This window comes from Mesoplodon densirostris, chromosome 9 (genome assembly GCF_025265405.1).
Source record: "Mesoplodon densirostris isolate mMesDen1 chromosome 9, mMesDen1 primary haplotype, whole genome shotgun sequence".
Lineage (NCBI taxonomy): Eukaryota > Metazoa > Chordata > Mammalia > Artiodactyla > Ziphiidae > Mesoplodon > Mesoplodon densirostris.
The window spans coordinates 110,695,211-110,720,336 of NC_082669.1; the positions used below are offsets into that span (position 1 = coordinate 110,695,211).

Here is a 25,126-nt window from a genome sequence, read left to right on the forward strand (position 1 = left end):
GCACAGCTATGAGTGACGCAGCCGAGAGGCTGTCCCTGGTCAGTGCTGTCCATCATCACCCCAGTGTTTCTCATTGCCGGGGCATTTGACTCTGTGTTCATGATCCAAAATATATCATCCACCACCTGTTTACTAGTATCTGCAGATCAGCCTCAGCCTAATGCTGTCACCTATCTCTGCTTTGCCCTATGCAATAATTTCAATAAAATCCAGGTTTGAGGTGCTGCCTTTACCCTTTGATTATATAAGAAGATGGAGACCTGGGGTGATGGAAAGAATGTTTGCTCAGTACCTCGCCTGCCACCAGTGACGTGTGAATATGCAGGTGGAAACCCTGAGCCACACTGGCTGAGAGGGAAGATTCAGATTTGAGGTTGGTGAGGGGAGTCAGCAGTTTACAGCACTGCGGACAGAGGAAACTCTTGAAAGAGCCCTGAGAACCTCCAGTGATGAACTTGACAGCAGGGAGCCTATGAGGACCAGGGCTCAGTCCTCTGTCGGTGCGTGTTTGGGTGTAGATGTGTGGATGTACAGTAACATCCAGAGGTGTGCTTGGAGGAACGGGTCACGTGGACCTGCTTGCACATTAGTGTCACCTGACAGTAATGTAGTAAATCAGGTTCTCTGGTGCCGGGGTTGAGCATCAGTACTTTTTAAAAGATCCCCAGTAACACTACGTGGTGCCAGGTTTGCAAACCAAATGCCTTGGACAGAGGTTCTCAAACGTTGGTGTCCTCGCCCGGAAACACTTGTTAAAGTATTTGGTTGGTTTTGTCAAAAGGCAGATTCAAAGCCCCAAAGACTCGGATGCAGCAGATATGGGGTGGACCCAGGAATCTGAATTTTTAGCAAGCACACTAGATGATTCTGACAAAAGTAGGTGGTCTGTGGACCACACTTTGAAAAGCTCTGCTACAGCACTGAGCTCTGAGAACAGCCTTGAGTTGCCATCTGGCGAGTCCTGAAGAGCCGTGCAAGCTAGTTAGCGTCAGTATTTTTAGTTCAGGGAACAGCAATACAGAGCTCAGCAACCCAGTCCAAATAGGGAAGGATTCTTCCTTAAATGCTCATTAGAGGACCTTGAGCATATGGCAAATGTATAGTCAGTATCGACTGATCACTTTTTGATGTTGGTCTCATCATAACCGTGCAGCATCTGAATGCCGTACATTAAAATGCCACCTCCTTTGCTTCTAACCCTGGTTTAAAACTCGTATCAAAGGCAGAACATCCCGTGATTCCTCACATATCTTTGGAATTGTCAAACCAGAACATATATTTAGAGCCATCTTGTGCAGAACACAAAATTTCACTACACACAGAATTGCCAGTTAGGAGGGGAGGTGTGCCGGATGATGGTAATGACGCAAGCAGGCTGCAGTTTTTCCCTCTGAATTACAAGGATAGTTTCAAGGATGCACTAACTCTGAATGAGTTTTTCTTCTTTTGATGCTGCCCACGGAATCTTCTCTCCAAGCAATTATTCTTGTCCCATCAGCGATCAGAGAGAACACCTGTCTCCATTTCTGTGTACTGAGTTCCCTGACCTCATGGCACAGTTTTGTGCTCACCTGCAGACAGTACTTTCCTGTATCATTTCAGTGGATTCCTCCCCATCCACGATGACAAACAACTCACATTAAATCAACTAAATGCCATTTTAAGATCACCTATGATTTTCTTTAGGATGCCCTACATTTTGAAATCTTTTAAGACTGAGATTTCTAGGGACATTCATAGATGAATGAAAATTGAAACACCACCCCAGCTACTCCCTCGTCCCCTGCCCCCCCCCCCCATTTTCAAGAGTTCTTTTTGTCTCAAGGATAGTCAACTCTGGACCTGAATTTTTTTTTTAATTGATTCCATCTACTTTTCCTCCTAACCTGGGATGTTATATCCTAGAAACTATGACATGATTTGGGAGACTGCTGAGAATGTGTCTGTAATATGTGTCTGTAATGTTCATAGTATGTATTAAGCCCCTCCAAGGTTGGTATAACCCTACGTATGTGTAATCAGTTGATTACAGGGCTTTTTCTACATTTGCTTCAGTATGCGCTTTCTAAACCTTTAAGTTACCTCTTCTGACTTGAAGGAAGATGGTCCTTCCAGCCTCTTGTCCCCAGGTTTTCTCCTCCTGCCCTGTGTTCATTGTTCAGCTACCAGCCATGACCCCTCTCAGCCCCAGTGCCCTCTCCACTCACCTCAAGCTGGACACGTAACACCTGCCAGCAAACAGTGCCTTCCAACTCTGGCGTGGGGCATCTGCCTCGAGGCTTGGGAAAGAGACAGGTGCCACGTGGTGTGAGGAGCTGACCTGCGCGAAGATGGCGCCTCCACAGCCTCGCGCTTTGTGAGTCCTTCTTGGAGACGTGCTCAACACAGTACCCCACCCCGTGCTTAGTGAGTCTGTTTTTAGACTCGTTTACCAGGTCTTTGTTGAATTTCTGTTTACAAGTGCCTGCCCCTAGTTAAACTGAGGAAATAATTTCTTATTCTGGCTGTGGTAGGATCGCTCACATAGCAGCGAAAACGAGGGAAACCATATACCTTAGTTTGTCGGGAACGGGTGGTTCCAGACAAACAATTTGTGCCTGTTTTCCCAACATAATTACTGATCACTCCACTTTCTCTGTGCCTGTTTGGGTGGCACATTATATAGTAACAATGGCATTATATTTGGTAATTCCAGATCAAGAAGACATCGGAGAGGCTGGTTATGATGATAATCACAGATGCCAGATTTCGCTATTCTGGACACACAGGCAGGACCCTGGTGGTGCCTGATTACCCCTCATTGTGCGTGTATGGTGTCCAGTCAAACCAGACCCACTGGAGCCTCTGAAATCACTCCCAGGGCTGTGGTACAAGTCCCAGCCCTTTGCTCACCCGGGTTGATTCTTCCGGAAGGAGGCAGCCAAGGGGACAGAAAACAAGCTGGAATCAGAGCAGGAAAGCTAGCCTCTGCCACAATCCCCTTCTCTTCCTACCACTAGTGTTCATGTCACCCAGGAGCTGCCTGCCTCAGGGGCGTTGAGGATCTCTTTTACGGCTGAAAAATGAAAGGAAAGGCCTCTGAGAATAAGCAAAGGAGAGCCTGAGAACGGGGGGTTCTCAAGAAACTCAAGAAAGGGAAACATGAGCTGTCTCAGAGGTGGAGGAGAAAGGGGGAAGCACAGACATGACGTCCCACAAAACCTAGTACGACGTGCATGGAAAACATAGTAACGTGGATGAGAACAAAACCTTCAAAAATGTTCATGAAAATGAGAGAACAAGCTACAAGGAAGTCATACCGCAGGGAGTATGAAGTGTTACACAAAGCGTGGCAGCGCAGACGGTGTGTCTGCTGGGGCAGCTGGGCAACAGGTCACTCTCAGCGATTTCTACCCGTTGGATTCCAGAATCTTCTCAGGTCACTTGTATCCTAATTTACTGTCTATCGTGCCCACGAAGGATTTGTTTTAAGGGACTCTGTGGATTAAGAACCCTCAGTATGTAGCTGCATCAGCCTTGGGTGCAGGGCGCTGGGTTTCTGATCTGGAAGGGCAGCTGGCAGCTGTAGGAAACCCTCGGTCGGGCATGGCTGGGAGCACGCGCTCCTGGGGATCCGTCCACTTGTCCCCGGTGCTCCGTTCCAGGCGGCGCTAAGACTCTCTCCTGGACCACTGTGCCCTGGTCCTGTCTTCGAGGAGCTGTAGCTCTGTGGCCATGTGCAGCAAAGCCCCAGCCCTTGCTTCTCATCTGGCACCAGCTGATTGATGCTAATGCCTGTGGGATGGGGGGGAGGGGTCTCGCCAACACGCTGCCCAGGTCGCTTCGATGTCACATCAGAGAGTCTCTGAGAAGGGAACTCGAGAGGGAGGCAGGGGAAACTTGCTGAAGTTCAAGTGAAGGTGAAGGAAGTGTTATATCAGGATGTGTTGGGCAGATGGCAACATCTTAGAAAGTTCCTGAGGGACGGGGGCCTGTACCGGGTCTAGGGGGATCCGGAGGAAAGACACTGAAAGAAAGAAAGGTACCCAAACGACCAGTCTGGTGAGAGGTCAGACCCGGGTCCAAACCCCACTCCTGCGTGTGAGCACAGGAGGGTTCCTGCTGCACGTGAACGGGAAGTCAGGAGGCGGTGAGAGGAGAAGGTAGTCGCCTTAGACGTGGATAAGCAGGGCAGAGTATCCATGCGGAGATAGTGAGCAGGTGATGAAAAACGGGGACTGGAATTGTGATGCGAGCGTCGGTGGGGGGAGACTGACTTGCCAAAAATCAGTCTACCTGCTATTTAGAATCCTATGATACACACACAAACACAGAGATGTAAAGAAAAAAAAAAGCAGAAGCGGGGGAAGGAGCGGGGGGAGGAGAGGAACTGACCGGACTTCTCACCCGGGCCTTCGCTGGAGGCCTGGTGCAGACGTAGCCGGGCCCGGGAGCACGTAGGTGTTTCCAGTGCACCTTCTTATCAAGGAGGGACGTGCCGCTGTTGGTCTTTTATATTGTGCTGATTAAGGGCCAGTGGGTCCTCCATCCATCAACGCCCGTTTACCAGAGGAGAGAACCAGGTGTTCACGCACTGTCTTCCTTTTCTGTCCTTTGAAGTGAGTCCAGTGCACTTAGCCTTCAGTGTCACAAGGGACAGGGCTCCGGAGAGGCTCCGGAGAAGCCGGTGAACTGCTGTGCAAAGGAGCTGGTGCAGAAGCCCAGCCCTGTGTAGCTGAAAGTGAGCGACTTTCCCCCGTGTCACCCCCTCCATGTCCTTGCTCTCCGTGTCTCTCTCTGGCCCCCGGGACCACTGGGATTCTGTGCCGTTCCCCGAGGCCTTGACTTCCATTGGCTGATAGCTGGTCTTGTGCAGTGGGAGAGCTAATTATGGCTCTGGCGTTCATCTTCTCACGGTTACTTCCTTCTTAATACTGTTCTCTTGAAAATGGGTCTATCAGTAGCCTTTACGGCTGGTAAAGAGGAGGTGATTGAGGGTGGGAGAAGCTTTCTTGACAGGGTGTTATAGTGAGAACAAGGTCAAGCCACACGTGAAAAGACATTGACCTCCCGCATCTGTTCCTGTGACAGTATGTGACCTTGGGCCAATCAGTTTGCATCTCTGAGCCTCCGTTGTTTCTTAATTTAAAAGAGAATCGAGGAGGAGCTATTGATACTCCAGCCACAGGACCAGGTGGTGTGACGGTCAAGTCAAAGGATACAGAAAAAAGTGGTTTGAATTCTAAAGGTCTCCATGATGTAAGGAATTTTTATTTATTTTTATCTTGCCTCTCCACAAGGCTGATCCTACAGGCAGTATGTGCCGGTGAGAAGAGGCAGAAAAGAGAGCAAGGAAAAAGAAAATGTTGTGTTCTCAAGCAAAATCAGGAATGAGTCAGCAGAAAGGCCTGGCAAAACAATAGAACAGAGAGGGCAGCGAGGGAGGGAAGTTGGCTGTCAGGAAGAGTATGGAAATCGGGCATCGTTTCTTAGTGGCCGGCCACGCGGAGGACAGGGAGTGACAGAGCCCGGGAGGAAGTTGGGGCGCACTGGTGTGTGTCCCTGAAAATCAGTTTGGAAGGAGAGCCTCATGGATCACTTCCTTTGAATTTCTTCCTAGCAACACTATGACTGATTGCATTTGTCTCCGGAAGATGAGCTTAAGACACATGGACACGCTCCTTGAATTGAAATGTCCAAGTGAAGACACAGGAAATGATTGAAAAGAAATTACTCAGCTATTTCTGGATGTCAGAGATGCTCTTGAAGTGGATATTTGGAAACACGATCCGAATCACAGCTGAAAGTTTTACTGTTCATCTCTGACACTTAAGATATTGATTTAGATGCATCCTCATTTTTAACTATGTTGTTTTTATCCTCAGATGTTCTCATAGTGATTTCTGGAGAGCATTGTGTGTGAAAGGCACAGAGGATGAAAGAAACGTTCTCTACTAAGAAGTTAGATGGGGGCTTCCCTGGTGGCGCAGTGGTTGAGAGTCCGCCTGCCGAAGCAGGGGACACGGGTTCGTGCCCCAGTCCGGGAGGATCCCACATGCCGCGGAGCGGCTGGGCCCGTGAGCCATGGTCGCTGAGCCTGTGCTCCGCAATGGGAGAGGCCACAACAGTGAGAGGCCTGTGTACCGCGGAAAAAAAAAAAAAAAAAAAATGTTAGATGAATGGGGATTGTTCGCAAAAGAATGAATTAGGGCGTGTTAGGGGTGGGTGTGGTACGCAGAGCAGAACTAGACGTTTGAAGAGACTGCAGGTTCAAGAGGAAACCACCATCTCTACTCTCTTAAATTTAGGAAGTTTGGTGGAAGACCAGTGTTTCCAGGAGGAGAGCAGTTGAGACACAAATACTGAATCCTAAGGGCTTTTAATTACTTTTGTAGTTTGAAACTGGCAACCCTATGTCTGCTCTGTTTTACACCTGCTAGATTTTTACCCTGAACTGTGAGTTCCAGATCATGAGGAAGGACCGGCATATGCAACCAAGGGGAAAACAAAGGACATTTTGTTTATATGGAGTCATTTCCTAACATTTATGTTACATCATAGGAGCTAAACATCTTTTTTTTTTTCTTTTACTAAATGTTTCAATTTGTTTCTAGTTATTTGGGGCCCTCTAGAGAAATTTTCTTTTTAAATTATTACAGCAAGAACTTTGACTTCACGAAATGATATCAAATCAGTTGGCAAAGGGTGAGGAAGTATGTACCAGATGCAGTCACTAGAACTCAGGGGCGATCGTGACCCTGTGCTGACAGAAGGAACAGCTTCTCTGGAAGGACCAGTGCGTTCAGGAAACTTCCCATCACCATCAGCATCAACATCAGGACTTGAAATTCACAGAGACCAGGCAGGAGGTCAGATATTTGGGCAAGATGCTGGGTCATTGGGGGTTGAGCCCAATAGAAGACGTGAATGAACAGGATATTAAAAATCAAGCAGAGACTTGAGTCTGCCACGAGATGAGATTTCTCCAGAATGTTGGAAAGGAAGCAGTGTGGGTTCTGATGTGGGACTCTGTCACAGTCAGAAGCTTGTCAGATGGGACATGCTAAGGCTTGAGCTCCCAGATCCAGGCTTCAGCACCTACACTGAGACGCAGTTAAACGTAACCACCAGCCAGAGCAGAGAAGGGGAGGGCAGGGGGCGAGGTCTCCACTGGGACTTGAGGGGTTCTCTGAATGGGAAAGAAGTTTAGGGTCACCAGGTTCAGCATCACCACTCGCTGCATTCACCTGGACGCCCCAGCAAATTCAGCCTCCATACTTTCAGTAATGGGGCCGGGAAGCCTTGTTAGTGTTGGATAGCTTTCATCACCAGAAGTTAGCATCGTTGGGCTGAAATCGATTTCCCTGTCATGCGCACTTGTCAACATTATCCTCCCTCTTGTAGTAAATGAGGACGGGCTTGCTCACACTGACTCACAAAGCCCTTTAAAACTGTAAGGACAGCCCTCCAGCTCCCCTTCATCTTCTCTCTTCCAGGCGGACCACCTGCTCCGGGTGTCTCTCAGGTGGCTTTCTTTCCAGATTCCAGCCAACCTGGGCATCTTCTCTAGAGTATTTTGACCCATTGGTCTCACTGCTCAAAGAAAGCAGCACTCTGAGCTGGGCCCATTTCTCCAAATGTTAAGGGAAAGGGTTTCTGGACAAGATACTCATCGTTTCTTCCCAGAAAGACCCTACGAGCTGGTTAGCTCCTGTCTCATCACATACTGCAGATGTTCTCAGTTGTTTCAATTATTCAAAGAGGGACCTAGATGGAATAGTCAAGGGAGCCTTTGGCAGATCCTGAAGGCCCACCGGGTCATTAGCCATTCCACAGACAGGTCTTTGAGAGCTTCTCGGAAGCACGGCAGCTGCTCCATGATCGTGGATCATGACCATGGATGGAAGCGGGAGTGCAGGTTGTTCAGAAGAATGTGTCAAGACCAAGACTTAGGAATGCACCAGGTGAATGTGACGATTCCTGACGTAGTTTTGAAAACACAGAGGGTATGTTTGCTCACCTCACTTCTCCCCACATTAACTGAGAGGGGGCACCAGGGCTTCAGGCTTCATTGTTTGATCTTCACCACCTTCCTGAAAGGTTGTCAGGGACACAAGGCAACTCTGGGAGGTGTTGGTGCCTCTGTTGCCTTGACGGTAAGGATGCCACCACAGGTATCACATGTGTCCAAACTCATCATCCTGTACACATCACATATGGGCAGTATTTGATGTATCAGTTATTCCTCCATAAAGCTGTTTTCAAAAAGGTTTTGAGGGAACATTACAAAATGTTACAAAAGGAACACAAACAGTGCATGACTCTCATGAAGCATCTGTCATGGTCCATGAAACCTTGGCTTGGGTTTGGGAGGCAGATTGCTCGCTTTCTCCTGGGGGACTGGCTGTGTGTTAATTCTCAGTAGAGCTGGGTATTGCCAGCTAGAACCTAGTGGAATTTCCTTCTCTTTGGGAAACAGAACTTTTAAAACTGTGAGGCGATAGACCCTCTGGGTAAACACTTTATTTTCTCCAATTTTAAAGCCAAGAAATCTCACATTTTCCAACTGCTTTTAGAGTTTTTATTTTTTCCCTTCAGGGTTCTATTTTTTTCACTCATCAGCGTGCATCTCACGCAGATAATTTTTCTTCTTATTTTTAACTGTTCGGTTTCCAAATCTCACTTTCTTTCCCTGCCCAATCGATCTTTTTCCCGTGTTAATATTTGCCAGTACTTTTAACCTCTATTCACATCACGTTACCATATCTTATTTCTTTAACCACGTATTCCATCCATGTGTCCTTGATCCTAGCTTGGGAGGATCTTACTCTGAGCTCATCTGTACCCCCTGATATGTTTAATTTCCTCTATAAATAGAATATAGGATCAAATAGGAAAGGGATAGGCATGTGCCCTGGAGCATCTGCTTCGGGATGGTCACACCTGTAACCGAAAGTGGGGTCTGGCTGCTCGCCGCTCAAAAGCCATTCAAGAGGCCAGGTTGGTGGAGAGGGAAGTTTGCTTTAGTTTGGAGGCCGACAGCCGGCCTGGGGGTGGGGGAGAGGGTGGACTTCTGTCCAAAGGCCGGCTCCCCCCCTCACCACTGACAGGCAGCGGGCAAGAGCTTTTATAGGCCGAGGGAGGGGGCTACATGCAGCAGCAGCGCAGTCAGCTCTAACCATCATATTGAGATGGTCCTGCGGTGGTCTGACCAACGTCACCTTGATTGTTTTAAGTACAGCTAGTCTTCAGTTCCAGGGTCGGTTTGTTCCCATTTCCTTGAGGCCAGTTCTCAGAATTGTGGCAGCTTATGTCATGGCTACGTCTGGTCATCATGTAGTTAACTTCTCCCACCTGGTGGGTTTCAGTATCTGTAAGACAGCTCACAGGACAGGGCTCAGAATATTACCTATAGCCCTTGAGGAGGAACTAAAGGTCCTTGACTTTGCTTACTGACTATTATGATTTGATCTCTTTTGACTTTTTTCTGTTGTTTCTGCATTTTCTCATTTCTCTGATTAAACTTATTTTTGGCTAAAGTGTTTCCACAGACGAAAGGCAGGCGGTGGACACGGCGGGGCAGGGACCATAGGGTCCTGCTGCGTTTCCCACCCATTCTAGAGCGCTCCTCACAGCGGCTGTCCAGCCTCTGCTTGAATCCTGTCAGTGCTGGGGGGCTTACCACCTCAGGGGCCATCCATCTCGTTATTGGAACACTAAAGAATAGAGAGATGGTGCTGACCAGGCACCCAGGGCAAAATCTCAGTTGTTTTCCTACCTCTCCCAGCCCTTGAAATAGGTTAGCTCCAACTCTGCATTCTCAGTGGAATTCCTGTTTTCTTACAGCCCAAAAGAGTAGAGAAAAAAAGAGTTTCATGGCTTCTGCATAATGCTAGTCACTAGATCGTATAATTCTCCTTAAAATTTAAACAAGAGCATTCTTGGTTCCTTTCTCGTGGTTTAAATTTCCTGAACAAATACAGCTCTAACACTCAGGCTCAGAGGTTAACTAATTTTCTTGATTTCACCACTCGGGCAATCAGCAGGCTGAGAACTGATCCTGTGTCTTCCTCTAAAACTGTATAGTAATAGTAGTGGGTCCACAGGAGTAGGTGTGTCCTACTCCAGACCTGTCCCGAACCGCCACACCCACCACACTGCTCCCGACTCGCTGTGAAGCAGGGACTTGCCGAGGCCTTGGGAAGGAGGGGAGGAGCCCTGGTGGGGCAGCTGGAGGGTCACTGGGGCCACTTAGGCATCCCAAACTAGGGCAGTGTTACTGGGGGTGGAAAATGTGCTCTGAACTTAAGGTTCATTCCAAAGTTACAAAGTCCAGTGAAATTCGGAAACCACTTGTACATGGACAGTAAGGAAAGGAAGGATAGAAATGGTTGGAGCTAATTCCAGTATGTTTCTACCGAGAGACCAGGTAAGTGGAAGAACATCAAAGAAGATTATTTAGGAGGAAAAGAGTTTATTTGGTTTTCAAAATATTGAACGTGGTGTAAAAGTTTTGGGTAAAAGCATCTATGCTGAAAGGCCCAACACAAGCTGAAAATATGAGTCTAGAACTCAAAGGATGGATCAAGCATAAAAATATGAATTCAGTAAGAAACCTCACAAGAAAGCAGAAATGAATGTGCTCTTCCAGACCAAGGGTGTAGACCAAGAAGGGAAACCCCCAAGAGTGGCGGGTTGGTGCCTGCATCCATTCAAGGGGTCTGCACAGCAGAAAGGAAAGGCAAAGAGGCTGGAAGGAGGAAGGCAAGAGGAGATTGAAAGCAGTGACCTGCCATGGAATGACGAAGGGAGAAGGATTCCTATCACCTTTATCATGTACTGCAGAGAGAGCGAGCAGGCTGGAAATCAGGAAGATACCATATGTACGGCAGCGGGACATCGGCTTGGGGGTGGCACTTTGAGGACGTCGGGAGGATAATGCAGTGGGTTCAAAGTGATAGAAAGGGAAGCAGTGTAGACTTCCCTTATGAAGTGCCATGATAGTTTAAAAGAAGAAGGAGTCGGAGGGGTGGCGGGGGGAACGCCCAAGGATTTTTTAATGTGGGAGATTTGAATTCTACAGATTCGGGAGAAGGAACAAGGAGAGGGAGTGATGGAAAATATAAGGCACGTAATTCGTGGTAGAGGAGTTGATAAAGTTCAGCAGGTATCAGGAGGGGATGGGGTCAAGATCTCAGAGGTTAGTCCTGGAGAGGAAGGATGTGGGGAGGTCTGAAGGAAGGTGCTTGCCATAGGGATGAGGAGTGGGTGGTGGATCTGAGAAGGACTTAAGAAGTTAATTTGGCACAATTTGGAGATAGACTGAATTGAGCCAGAGGAGGAAGGAGGCAAAGAATGGAGTCAGGAAAAACTAGGTTTTCAGCTCAGATTACTGAGGGGATGAGGGAGCCACCCACGGGGATAGGAAGTATCAAAGGAGAGCTAGGTTTTAAGGGTAGATAAGAGATAACTTGGAGAATATTGAGTTTAGGGTGCCTGTGAGACATAAGATAGAGATATCGAGGGGGGAATCTGGTACACTGGTCTACAGTTGAGGAGGTAGATCTGTGAAATTACCAATATTCAGATAATCATAGTTTAAAACTACAAGAGTGGAAGGTTTCATAGAGGAAGAAGATGTAAAGTGAGTCTGGGTGAGTGTGCATGATGGGACTGAGGTAGGAAAGACTGGAGAGAAATCAGAAGTGTGGCTCAGGGGGTGATGAGGGGAGAGAATCAGAAAGAAAGCTGTGGGCAGAGTGATGTTTCAGAAATATTGGAAGCAGACCAAATATGACCTTAGCCCAAGACAAGCCCTTCACTGGTTACTTTTTTCCCAATTATTGAATGCCAGTATCAACTATGTTGCATGATATATTTAAAAAAATAATTTGCTGAAATTGTCTTCCCATCTTGTGAATGGTGTTTTGGGTAACAGGTTTTCATGCATTCATTTTCCAAGAGCAATTTGTTGCTGTGGGAAGAAACTGAAGTAACTTATATTCATGAACTTCTAAAAGTCCACTCACAGAAAAATAACAATGCAGTCTTACCAACTTCCAACTCTTTGTACTTTTTTCCATGATCAGAAGTATTTAGAGTCTGTTTTAAAGAAAGAAGCATAAATACAAGAGATAGAGACCACAAAAAAAAAAGTCTTTTATCTCTCCAAGGAACAAATTCTTTCAGTGAGATATAGTTTATTGTTAATGCGTTTTGAGGTAAGGCATCGTGCAAATGAAACTCTTGAAATGTGTCCTCTTTCAAAGTTGTTTTCTTTGTGCCTGGGGTTCTTTTGGCTCCAGGTTGAGGGAGTATTTTGTGGAAAACAATGGTATTTGATTGTTTCATCTTAGAGCAATGAGAAAATCCTTGCATCTTCCTCCCACTTGCCCATTTTTTGGAGTAGCACTTGAGTCATAATTGCACTTCATGTTAAAGGCTTTCCGTTTGCATTAACAGTTTACTCTGGAATGCTTCTGTCCCATACATAGTTGGCAGATCCAGTCTCTACTTCTTGACTCTCTTTCATTCTGTTTGAATTTTTCTAATTAGTGATTTAGTTGTCCAGATATTCTATTACATTTCCCATCCATATACGCCTTCTTTTTTCTTTTTGCCTGACAGTACAGACAGAGAGTTGTAAAGGGATAGTTCTCTCTCATCTTCTCTTACCATTGCCCTTATAAGGTTATTTTAATTGTCTTCCTTTTTCTCATTGCTTCCACTCAGAAGATAGTCACAAAGCCGAATTTCAGGGTAATTTGCAGGTATATTTAAAGAGGTATGCAAAGATGTAAGTCTAGGGGTTTGGGAATGTCATAACCAGAGAATGAAAGACAGCACATGTCCTTACTTTGCATGTTTATTATGTCTGTTGGTATTCTGGATTTTTCAGTTGACAACAATCAACTTGGATTTGTAACTTGAGAATTAAGAGCTGTACCCTTTGTTCAGGCAATTTCCAATATGTGCTTAGAGAGAAACAGACCTCAGGCCAAATCTTGCTTGCATTTGACTCAATTTTTCTATCCTAAAAATGGAATACTAATACCTTCCTCATACAGATTGAATGAATTCATGTATGCTAAGGAGTTGGCATGCTACTTAGTACATAGTATGTGCTTCAAAATGCTAGCCACTCTCAACACCAGCATCACCACCACCGTCACCTTCGGTGCTTTGGACTGTTCTCTGCAGTAATTTCAAAGGCTTCCTCCAAGTGTTTTTGCCTATAATGCCCCCCCACCAGCCCCTCACTTCTTCTGTACTGACACTCTTTTGATAAGGAATTTGTCTATTTGTTTTAGAAGTTGCTGAAAGTTTTTAGGGAGAGAACCCAGTAACTCAGTGTACTCACATCTGATTTATTAGCTATCTTTTTTCTTTGGATTTAAACTAGATATGTTATTTACCTATTGCCGTGTAAGAAACTATCCAAAACTTAGTGGCTTAAGATAACCAACATTTATTATCTCGTGGTTACTGTGGGTCAGGAATTCAGGACCATCTTATCTGAGCATCTCTGGCTCACGTTCTCTCGAGAGGTTATCAGCCAGGGCTGCATCATCTGAAGCCTTGACTGCAGGTGAGGAATCCACTTCCACGCCCCTGAGTTCCTTGCTGGATGTTGGTGATTGAATGGGGAGGAACCTCGGCCCCCCACCACCTAGACCTCCTCACAGGGCTGCTCGAGTGTCCTCACACCATGGTGGCCAGCCTCCCCCAGAGCAAGTGATCTGAAAGGGAGCTAGGAGGTGGCCACGATACCTTTTATAACCCGCTCTCAGAAGCCTAGGACCATCACTTCTGTCACATTCTATTTGTTTGAGTCACTAAGTCCCCCAGCACTCAAGGGTGTGGAATTAGGGTCCACCCTCCCTCCTCTGCCCCCTTCCCTGTGCCTCCCCGCCTCCCATCTCCTTTGCCTTTCCTCCACCCTCCTCTACCCTTTCTGCACCTCAGCTTCCTATCTTAACAAGCAAAGGTAATCTTTTGCCTTCCTGGGGTTACTGTGAAAATAAAGTGAGACACATAGTATGAAAAGACACATAGTTGGAAGGAGAGGTCGGAAACACTATACAGCACAGCACCCGATGCCGTAACCGTGGAGAAGTGGGACGGATCCACCCAGCTTCTGCTCCAGCGTGTGCTCACAGAGGCAACGTTTAGTCAAAGCTCAAGGACCTCTGAGGGGCTCTCTGAGCATCAATCTGCTCAGGACACAGGGGCTGGTCCACAGGCCCTTCCTTCTTCTCCTGGGGGAGCATCACTGTGCAGCACTTCAGAAACAGCAGTTAGGGTCCTCTGGTCCTACCCAGATCGCCATGGCAGCTCTGTGAAGTTTTTCTTCACGGTTTTGTTCCTTAGAGGTTACTTCTTCATAATTAGACCAGTTTTTTGTTTTGTTTTTTTTTTTTTTTTGCGGTGCGCGGGCCTCTCACTGTTGTGGCCTCTCCCGTTGTGGAGCACAGGCTCCAGACGCGCAGGCTCAGCGGCCATGGCTCACGGGCGAGCCGCTCCGCGGCATGTGGGATCTTCCCAAACCAGGGCATGAACCCGTGTCCCCTGCATCGGCAGGCAGACTCTCAACCACTGCGCCACCAGGGAAGCCCTAGACCAGTATTTAAAGTAATTCCTCAGTCAGATGTCCATCTCCTGCCATCCAGCAGGTCACCCCAGGCCCCATGTGTCTGGTTCAGGAGTCTTGACATCACTGGAAGCAAAAGGTCATTGGGACTTAAGTGCTGTTGTTTATTTTTTATATCTGGGCCATTTTTCTCCAAATAACTGATCCACTGTGATTTCCTAGAAATTAATCTTGGGGCCCAGACTAGATGGGGGGTCAGAGGTATTAGCAAATCCTACCCGTTTTTCCTTTAAAGATTCGCTTCCATCATCAGTTCCAAATGCATCCATATTACACGTGCTCTGCAGTAGATCTGTCTTCCTCAGCTGCATGTCCCTCACCTGTTATGTGTAGAAAGCTGCTTTGAAAATGCTAGTCCCTGAACATTTGCCCACACAGGGTGCCAACTCTCCATAGCTCCACAGGTAGAGGAGAGAAAGTGAAGTGTACGGTTCTCACTTCAACCCTGCAGGGTAACCCATCACTTTCCACACCCTGGGGAGGGCCTCTGTCCAGAAAGCTGGAGAGGATGGAGACCACCTTCTCCCTTCTTTGGGGGTATTGCTCGCATTGTAGTCACTGCATTTATGGGTTGGGGAGTATTCTCCTGGTTCAAGGGTTTAAGAGGGACATCTGAGATTTGGGGGTTACAGGAGTTTGGAAATGCTGTTTTGTTGTTGTTACCTTAGTTTTGAAAGCCATGCTCCCCTTCCAGTGAGTTCTTAGTTTATTGACCACTCCGTGAAGCTAAGACCTGCACATCAGATTGTCCAAGGGGGCAGGAGTTTGCCCAGTTAAGCCTATCTTGGCTTCAGTACTCACCAAGGATACACAGTAGAATCGGCCGTAGTTTACAGCAGTGCGTGGGTCTTACAGTTTCAGGGTCCAGCTGGCTGTCGGGCAGCCTCCAGTGAGCAGTGTCCTCGTTAGTTCTGTGCTACATTTAGTTGAGCTGAGCTGGAAGTCTCTGCCCCTGATTTAATCGCAAGCCAGGTAGTCATGGAGATGACATCTAGCCTCTGGCTGCCCGGTAAACTACGTGCCAATGGTGAAAATAAAACAAACAAGGTATGCAAATTAACTTCCTGAGTAAATAAAAGACTTGGCTGCCAGGTCTCCTGACTAACTACTTTTGGTCCAGGGGTGTTTATTAGGATTCACGGTGATTTGAAAAATATCATAATCACAACCATTGTCTCAATGCTTGTTTTATTGTTTCTTGTGTGTTTTTTTTGTCTGTTTCAGATATATCAACACTCCTATACTGGATATTATGTCCTGAGCAAAATTCCTCATGGGTAAGATTGTTCTTTCATTTTCTTTTAACGTGAAATCTGCAAAACAAAGCGCAAAGCACAGCGCTGACTAGTTGCTTAATTCTTAGTGCAGGAAATGAGGCACATTATTTCTTGACAGCAAAGTGTCCCACGCTGTGGGACTCCCGTTATGCCTCCAGGGCCGAGGGGGTCACTTGAGTCCAGTTTCTTGCCCATTTGTGAAGCCCCACTTCCTAGAACAGCTCCACCACCTCCTGCTCTGGTTCCCAGGTTTGCAGAGAAAGATTCCCCCTTCCCCCGCCCCACTTTGTAATCAGCTGTGGCCCCTCTAGGGCATGGTGATTCGACCTAGGACTCCCAGGATGGTTCCTGGTTTTATATACATAATAGAGAGGGCAGCACCCCTAAGCTCATCTTGTTTCTCAAAAACGCAAGATTTGGGACCCAAAAGTGTGAGTGGGGAGGAAAGACATGAGTGCAAGCGTGATTTTGCTGAGTTTTCAGTTCTGGGTAGACGCAGCCACACATAACGTGGGGTGCTTTATCAGGAGCTCATCTTTGGCATCCGGAGGTGTGAAGACATGATTGAAGTTGGTGAAGCCATTTGTTGAGTGGGCACGGGGAAAACCAGTTGCAGAGCAAGAAGAGTGTGGCAGGGATGGCTTTTACTGCTTCCATTTGTATTCTTTCTTTCGTTTTTTTTTTTTTTTAATTTATTTATTTATGTATTTATTTATTTTTTAATTAGTTTCTGCTTTATAACAAACTGAATCAGTCATACATATACATCTGTATTCTTTCTTTCCCCTCGTCTTCCTCCTTCCTCCTCCTTCCTCCCCTCCCCCACCCACCTACAACCCCTCCGCCCTCACCCCTGCCCCTGTTCTTGTTCCCACCTTTTCCTTCTCCTTCATGCCCTCCACCGTTTCTCTCACTTTTTTTTCGAAAAGGTGAAGTGCTCAGGAAATGTTCAAAGAAATTGGATTGTGCTGCTGGCAATGTTGTGTAAATTCCTGTGACTGTTTACGGGAAGGCCTCCTAATTTTCCTAAGCAAATTTAAACAAACAGCAGGAGTTACTAAAAAGTATTGTTCCATAGGAGAGCATTAATCACAGCATCTGTGTTTCACAACTGCTGCTGTCTGTTTTCTACCAAGTTTAGGTAAAATATGAGCATATCCTTGGGAAAAAAAACATGGGGAAAATAATTTCATTTGATAAATGAAAGATACATGTAGACATGCAGCCAAATGTGATTAATTGTTTCCGTTAGACTATTAGAAAAATCAAGCCCGGAGAAACTGAAGATGACCCCCGTAGTGAAAACAAAGTATCCATAGGTGTTTTTTTTTTTTTTTAAGCATAGTTCAAATAGAAACTCAAATGTTTTTCACTAAGGAGGGATTATTCTATTATTTTTCAAGCAGATATGCATCTTCAAAGGTCACGGCAGGCAGGAGTATAATTATGCCTTGAGATTTATCTACCCCTTTTGGGAACAGTAGAATTTATTGTAGATGATGGATATTTCATTTCATCTTATATAAATTTGTAAAACTCAAAACTTGAAAAGCATTTTGTGCTTGACACATGGTGTAAAGATTTTACTGCATCAGTTAGAATTTAAGAGAAGTAGGTTCTGAGAACCTGGCACAAGAGTTTGCCAAACCAGCCACAAACCGAAGGGCAAGGTGGTGTGTGCTGAAGGCTTGGTTTCAGTGCTCACGATGAGGAGGATCATCCCTCCATAGAGGATGCCAACGAAGAGTGAGCTGCTTTGGGTATTTTTTAAATAATCATAGTAATAATAATTGCCGTCATGTATTGAATGAGTCTCAAGTGCGCCCACCCTAGCACATCAGTCCTGCAAAAAAGCATTCTTCTCCGCCTTTCACAGTGAGAACTCTCTGTCATCTCATAGCTGGTGCCCAGGAGAGCTGGAATCCAGCATAGCCTGGCTCACTCTCAATCCTGTGCCATCAAAACAACTGCCTTGGGTAAAATTACAGCTGTAAATATCAGATTTTTAGTGGTGCTAATTTATTGCGTTTATTTATTTATTTATTTATTTATTCATTCATTCATTCATTTATTGCGGTACGCGGGCCTCTCACTGTTGTGGCCTCTCCTGACGCGCAGGCCCGGCGGCCATGGCTCACAGGCCCAGCCGCTCTGCGGCTTATGGGATCCTCCCAGACCAGGGCACGAACCCGTATCCCCTGCATCAGCAGGTGGACTCTCAACCACTGCACCACCAGGGAAGCCCAGAGCTATTATTTTTAACATAAAGTGTTTCACTAAGTCTTTATATCAGAATGTCAACAAAATAAAGCAATCTTTCATAATAGAGATTATAACCAGCTAAATGTTCTCTGTTAAGGGTCCATTGTGTGTTTTCATAGCAGTTTTTGGTAGACTTGGCTGTTTCTTGACATTTTCCTGACATGACTCTTTTTTGGATTAGTTTGCCCCTTGGCTTGAGTGCTTTGTTTTAGAAAAATTATATTTCTGTATAATTATAATTTCTTATATCTTTTAGGATCATTCTGAAAATCATATGGGCTAGAGAAAATCAATCCTTCTATAACAGAAATCAATTTTAGGAAAAATTTGGTATTCCCCATAGTTATGTAGCATTGGCATTTTGGAGTTTGGCAAACAGAGCAATAATAGAACAGAAACTGAGAAGTATTCAGAGGCATTTTTGTTTACATGTCAGGCCATCTTCTGTGGATATTGTTGCCCTAACCTTGCTTATTTACCTGTACCAAACAAATTGTACAGAATTGTGTTCCTTTGGAATTCTGGTTGACTTATGAAGTCACATTCTGCATCTGTGAAAATAATAAACTGAGACATAGATTCCTTCTGCCCAAGGTTACTCTCTAACTTTGTAGGCTGGGATGCAGAAGAGCATTCCATTTATTTAGAAAATAGAAATCTAGGTTGACAACATAGCACAATTCCCAGTACCTTGCCTGATATCATGACACAGGAGTTAAGAACTGAAGCCCTGTGGTCCCATAGTCCTTAATGTGAATCCCAGTCTGCAGCTGACTCTTGGCTGTGTGACCTTGATAGTTGCTGTACTTCTACAGATCTTAGTTTCCATATTTTTAAAAAGATGTTAATAATAGTGCTCACCTCATAGGCACATTATAAGGATTAAGTGGAATGATACATGCAAAGTGCACAGCAGAGAATTTTGCTTCTAGTGAATGCCTGGGAATGTTATTCTTCATATTGTAATATATCCCCAATATATATTTATAGTCTTGTAATTAAATTTTTTTAGACTTTACTTTCTAGCCAGCTCAAATCCTTTCTGTTACAAGGAGAGGAATGATACAACCCCTGCAATAATAAAATTCCCTTTAATAATTTTTCAAAGCTAAGACTTGTTCTGTGACACTCAGGTGATTTTAATGCCCATGTGATTTTTTTAAATTAATTAATTTATTTATTTATTTATTGGCTGTGTTGGGTCTTTGTTGCTGCATGCAGGCTTTCTGTAGTTGCAATAAGAGGGGCATACTCTTTGTTGTGGTGCACGGGCTTCTCATTGCGGTGGCTTCTCTTGTTGCAGAGCATGGGCTCTAGGCGCGCAGGCATCAGTAGTTGTGGCGCGCGGGCTCAGTAGTTGTGGTGCATAGGCTTAGTTGCTCCGCGGCATGTGGGATCTTCCTGGACCAGGGCTCGAACCCATGTCCCCTACATTGGCAGGCAGATTCTTAACCACTGTGCCACCAAGGAAGTCCTGCAATGTGATTTTAATTTCTCTCTTAAAAGAGATGTCTATAGCTTCAACTATCTGCAGTTCTCAATGCTCAGTAAGTTCTTTTTATCTCATCTCAATCTGACTTACTGCAATTAATTTTTAAGACTTTCTTGTTTTGCCTCCAGTGGAAGCAGAAAAGACAATATAAGTCAACAAACATTTATTGAAATGCTGTATTGAGCAACAAAAGCACAGCTGCTATCCTTAAGAAGTTTAAAATCTTGTTGAAGAGGAAAGACACAGACTTATAACAATATAAAATTAAGTGCCTCAAATGGGTATTTTAGACACTGAACACAAAAGAAGAGATGTCATAAAGGATCTCAGAAAGGAAGTCTGGCTTGAGCGGAGCCTCATAATTGAGTAAGTTTGGTTTGGTTTGGTTTGGTTTGGTCTAATAGATGGAGACAGAGAGGAGATGTTCCAGATCGGGTCAATCATTCAACAGGCTTGAGCTTTTCCAAGAGCCAGCATCTTCCTGGAGTTAGTGGGGTGCCAGGCCAGGCCCGAGCAGGGCTGTTCTCATGGGGCTCTGCATGGGGAGAGATAGGGTTGGGTGGGTTTAGGGTGAGCCTGGCGTGTGGAAGACCTAAACCCCACCCTGGTGTGATGGGTCTTTCCAATAAGAACACACTGAACACCGAGCAGAAGAGATGTGGTGAAGGTGGCGGGCGTAGATTCGTTTTATGCGTGTGTGTAGAGAGAAGGAAAGGGCTGAACAGGAACATGGAGCCAATTAGGAGACCCGGTGGGGAGCAGTGAAGGCTCGGTGTAGAGACCACATGACTGGGATTATGGGCGTCTGGTGTTCACTTGGAAAATGAAGACAGATGCCAAGCGTTTATACTCCATGTCCCTCTAATAAAATCTGTGGCAGCCTGTGCCTGTGTGCGTTGAGCCTGATGCATGAGAATGTTGGAAGTAGTGAGTCCAGGCGGGCGGCGGGGAGAATCCCAGCAGCGCCAGAGTCTCCACATCTCCTTCCCCAGGACCCTGCACTGGACCTTCCACTCAGACGCACTTTGCTCTGCAGAGCTGCCGGAAGTTGCATGAATAGGATTGCTTGTATACCTTGAGGAAGCGCCAACGTGAAGCCAAAATGTAGGAGAAAGAGAGTTCTTAGAATGGCATTTTACGTGTCTACCATGGCATCGGGCAGGGAGAGTCCTGCTGTTACCGGCATTCACAATCATTTCAGAACTGTGGACAGCTCCGAGCTCTCCTGTAGGACTTGGTCTTAGCTGCTTTCCCCTCTCCTGCTCCCTTCCCCTCCAGGCCTCCCTCCTCCTCTCCCTTCCTCCCCTGAAATCCAAACTGTTAGCAAGCACTATCAAAATAACATGAACTTTAAAGTCGAATCTATCTGGGAATAAATTCCCAGTCAGCCTTTCTACCTGTGTAACCATGAAAAGTTTCTTTGCTTCTCTCGGCACTATTACTCCGCACATAGGATGGAAATACAATGCCTGACTGATAGGGTTCATGTAAAGGTTATGAATACCGTAGGATAACGACTTGGTGCATTTAAGTGCCTATTTTGGAGTGCAGAAAGCACGACGGGCTTTTTTCATGGTGGAACCAAGACCTTCCGTTACACACCCAAGTCTAATTAATCTCCCTGCCCGCAGTTTCCCTGCCTTGAGACAGGAAATAAATTTCACCCTCAGTACCAGCTCTGATCAGGTCTAATGGCTTCCTGGAGCTCTGCGTTTAGAGGTGGTCTAGAGCTGTGCCTGGGCTCTGCGGGGAAGGATGCCGTGATCGACGCATCGGGGTGGCGGTGGAGGGGAGTGGAGATGCACGTGATGCCTTCCAGGGGCCGGACCTGCTTGCCTCAAGGACCGCATCGGTGGCATATGCCATCACTGCCCCCACAGAAGGTGCTCCCGCCTTTGCTCTCTCCATCCTTCACCCCATCCTCCACACGCACGCCAGGAACTTCCTGCTCACGGTGTCCAGCTCCTTCTGATCCTTCAAGCCCCGACATCAAAACCCCTCCTCTAAAAATCCCCCTGCAGCTTCCTGCACCCCTGGAGTAAGATTGCCTCTCATTTCACACTGTAATGTATCCTTGCGTTAGATTGCTAGTAACCTTGTTGTGGGTATAACCTTGTTGTGGGTATATAATGTTTCTGAACAGAATGTTTAGAAATGTTTTCAATATGCATTTACTGCCCGACACATTTCTCTCCTGAATTCTAAGGTGTCAGGTGTCAGAAAGAGGGGTTTTGCTGAGAGGGGCTTGGCCTGTGTCTGTGGCCCTGGTGGCCGTTGCCCAGGATGAGAACAGGGCTGCCCAAGAATAACCACAGCAGAGGCTGCACCCGTAGATCTGAGCTACGGACAGAAAAGCCACTAGCCACATGCAAAGGGTTCTTTTCCACTGAATCCTTTGCTGTCCTCAAAAACTTGCCCACCACATCTGAAGATTTTCAAGCAAACAAACCCGTTTGGAAATGAGGTGAAGATACGCATGATGCGTCATTTTGTCAGGCACCTCGTGGAACCTAAACTTGTATGTTCGTATCCTTGAATTGTTCCCAGCACAAGAGGGAGTCCATCGATGTTGGCTGACAGTTGAGGAAGTCAGTTAATTAATTAAATGATATTGTCTAGTATAAGAAGATGCAAGCCTGGGACCCACCCCCAATCAGTTAGACCAGAGTCTCAGAGGGTGGGACCTCACGAGAGTTTTTTTAAGTTACTCAGGTGTTTCTAGTTTGGATATCGGGGGTCAGCTGGTACTACCCCACTTCCTCACTTGCTGTCATCACTAAGTGACCCCCAGGATTTTATCCGGAGCTGAGAAATAACCCTTCTATTTCTGGAAAAAAATGACAAACATTTCCCCAGAAACACTAATTTCCTTGTCCTCTCGACAGAGAAATAGTGGCAGGTCGCAGGTTAACAGCGTTCTTGGAGATTTATCTAATGATATGCATTAAAGGCTCAATAGCATTGACGTCTGCACCGCGGAGATGAGATTCAGCCTTGCGCTTTTGTTTTCTGAGTTCATCCCCAGAACAGGACTGGGATGCTCAGGCTCATTCTGTGTCTGGGCTGGAGTTTGACGTGAGCGCCACCTAGTGGGCTCAGCCTGGAAGCCGCCTGTTCCGATTCGTGCATTTCGGAGCTCAGCTGCTCACCAGCTTCTCTTGAAGAATCACAGAGCCATTTCTAAGTCACCCAAAATTAGAGGCAACTATGTTGAACCCTTTCAACTGGGCCTGAGTGTCAGTCACCTGAGAAGACTCTGTCTGCATCCCTGAGGTCAGCTCTGTTCTTGTTCACAGACCTTTTCCTAAAGAGAAAAGGCTGGTGCATGTGGCAGATTGCCCTGGAGGCCAAGCCTGCCAGATGCTTGCAGCAGCTTGTGCTGTGCATCCACTCCTGCTGCAAAATGATGGGCACACACCCCCGCCGCAAGCCAGGACTATATTAGCCACAGACGGAGACTGGAAAGGCCACGTGTGTCGCTTGCTGTCTAGTCTATTTTGTTCTATCTTCACATCACCTTCTCTCTGATCCAGGCGGTCTGTATGGGGGCTGGACACAAAGCCCCCTGCCTTATTTACTTCAGTGACATTCGCATAGATTAAACCTCAAGGACAGCCTCGTCCAGAAGAGCAGCACTCAAGGACAGCAGGATGGGTGGTCATCCAGACCCTAGAGAGACAGGGATACACTGATCACATCTATATAACTACAGCCTCATTGCAGCATAACTTACTTATAGTAAAACTCACACTTTTTAAATGAGAAATTTTCATTATGTTCTGACTAATGGGTGCAATCATAGAAGCACCTCCACAACCAAGATAGGGAACATTTCCATCTCCCCAAAGTATTCCGCTATGCCCATCCTCCACCCACTGTGATTGCCCCTGGCGTCCATCCCTGTAGTTTTGCCTTTTCCAGAATGTCTTATATATGGAGTCATGTTTACATAGTCCTGTGTGAGTGGCTGCTTCGTTAGCGTGACTGCTTTTGAGGTTCACCCACGTTGCAGGTAGGTCATTCTTTTTATTTCTGAGAAGTGGTCCAGTGAGTGGATAGACTAATTTGTTTATGTGTTTGCCGTGTAACATTTGAGTGGTTTCCAGCTTGGGGCTGTTATGAATGAAACTGCTGTGAATGTTCGCGTACAGAATTTCTTATAGGCACGTTTTCATTTTTCTTGGGTAAATAGCTAGAGGTAGAATGGCTGGGTCGTACAGTAAATGTATAATTTGATAAACTGCCAAATTGCTATCCAAGGTGGCTGTTTAGACCCCCTTTTTTAAACTCCCTACCCCATCAGGCTGGGATTTTTGGTCCCCATCCTCCACCTGGTCCCTGCGCGAGGCCGGCTGATTTGCGTGCTGGGGTTCCTGCCCAGGGCAGAACCTGTGCCTCTCCTGCCCCGACGTGGGCACTCGGGGGCCTTCCAGCCAGGTCCCCACGATCGTTCCCTTTGCAGCGCTCTGTAAATGACAGGTCCTTCGGGAAGTAGGTGGCGAGTAGGGTGGAAACTTCCTGAAGAGGCTGTTCGTGGGCGGCCCTGGCACAAACCTCAGGAGCGGTTAAGGACTCCAGCCCCAAGCATCACTCACTTCCTGGACAGATTGATTTAGGAGGAGGGGTCTCTCTTTTTTTTTTTTTTTTAATTAATTAATTAATTAATTAATTTTATTTAGTTATTTTTGGCCGTGTTGGGTCTTCGTTTCTGTGCGAGGGCTTTCTCTAGTTGCGGCAAGCGGGGGCCACTCTTCATCGCGGTGCGCGGGCCTCTCACTGTCGCGGCCTCTCTTGTTGCGGAGCACAAGTTCCAGACGCGCAGGCTCAGTAGTTGTGGCTCACGGGCCTACTTGCTCTGTGGCATGTGGGATCTAACCAGACCAGGGGTCGAACCCATGTCCCCTGCATTGGCAGGCAGATTCTCAACCACTGCGCCACCAGGGAAGCCCGAGGGGTCTCTTTTTGAGAATCACCTCTCATTGGCGGAAGGACCAGGTCCCAAAGTGTGCATGTTCCAGCAGCTTTGGTGCTGAACTGGGTCTGCCGGCTGCTTCAAGGCGGAAGCAGAGCAGAGGCCCCGCACCCAGCTTCCAGCATCTGTGCGGCGGACACCTGCCTCTGACCGTCGGTTCCCGTCTAGGCGAGCAAAGGGCACGGCAGGCTTTGTCCAACTTTCCTGCCTGCTCTGTTGTTGTGTCTTGACTACAGCAGGGAAGGAGGCAGGCCACAGTGCTGGTCCTCCAAAGGACAGCCCTTCCAGGCTGTGTATTGGACTAATAAGTATTTCTGAAGCTGCCCTCAATGGACGAAAGAACATACACTGTGGCATTTCCTCACTGAGAAGGCCTGATTCCCAGGCCTGAATGGCACAGCATTCTGCGGAGATGACACAGCTCTTTGTTCAGGTGAAGCTTTCAGCTCCCAGGACTCAGCTCGGCCAGCACCGCCTGCCGCCAGTGGGACACT

General features: G+C 46.6%; 1 protein-coding gene across 1 annotated transcript in view; it reads left to right on the top strand.

Annotated features, from left to right (window-relative positions):
• DPP6 (dipeptidyl peptidase like 6) overlaps nt 1–25,126 on the top strand; it is an 804,405-nt gene that overhangs the window by 545,533 nt on the left and 233,746 nt on the right. The window contains exon 6 of the mRNA XM_060107540.1: nt 15,854–15,906. Within this exon, the coding sequence (XP_059963523.1) occupies nt 15,854–15,906 (53 nt within the window). The remainder of the gene's footprint in view (nt 1–15,853; nt 15,907–25,126) is intronic.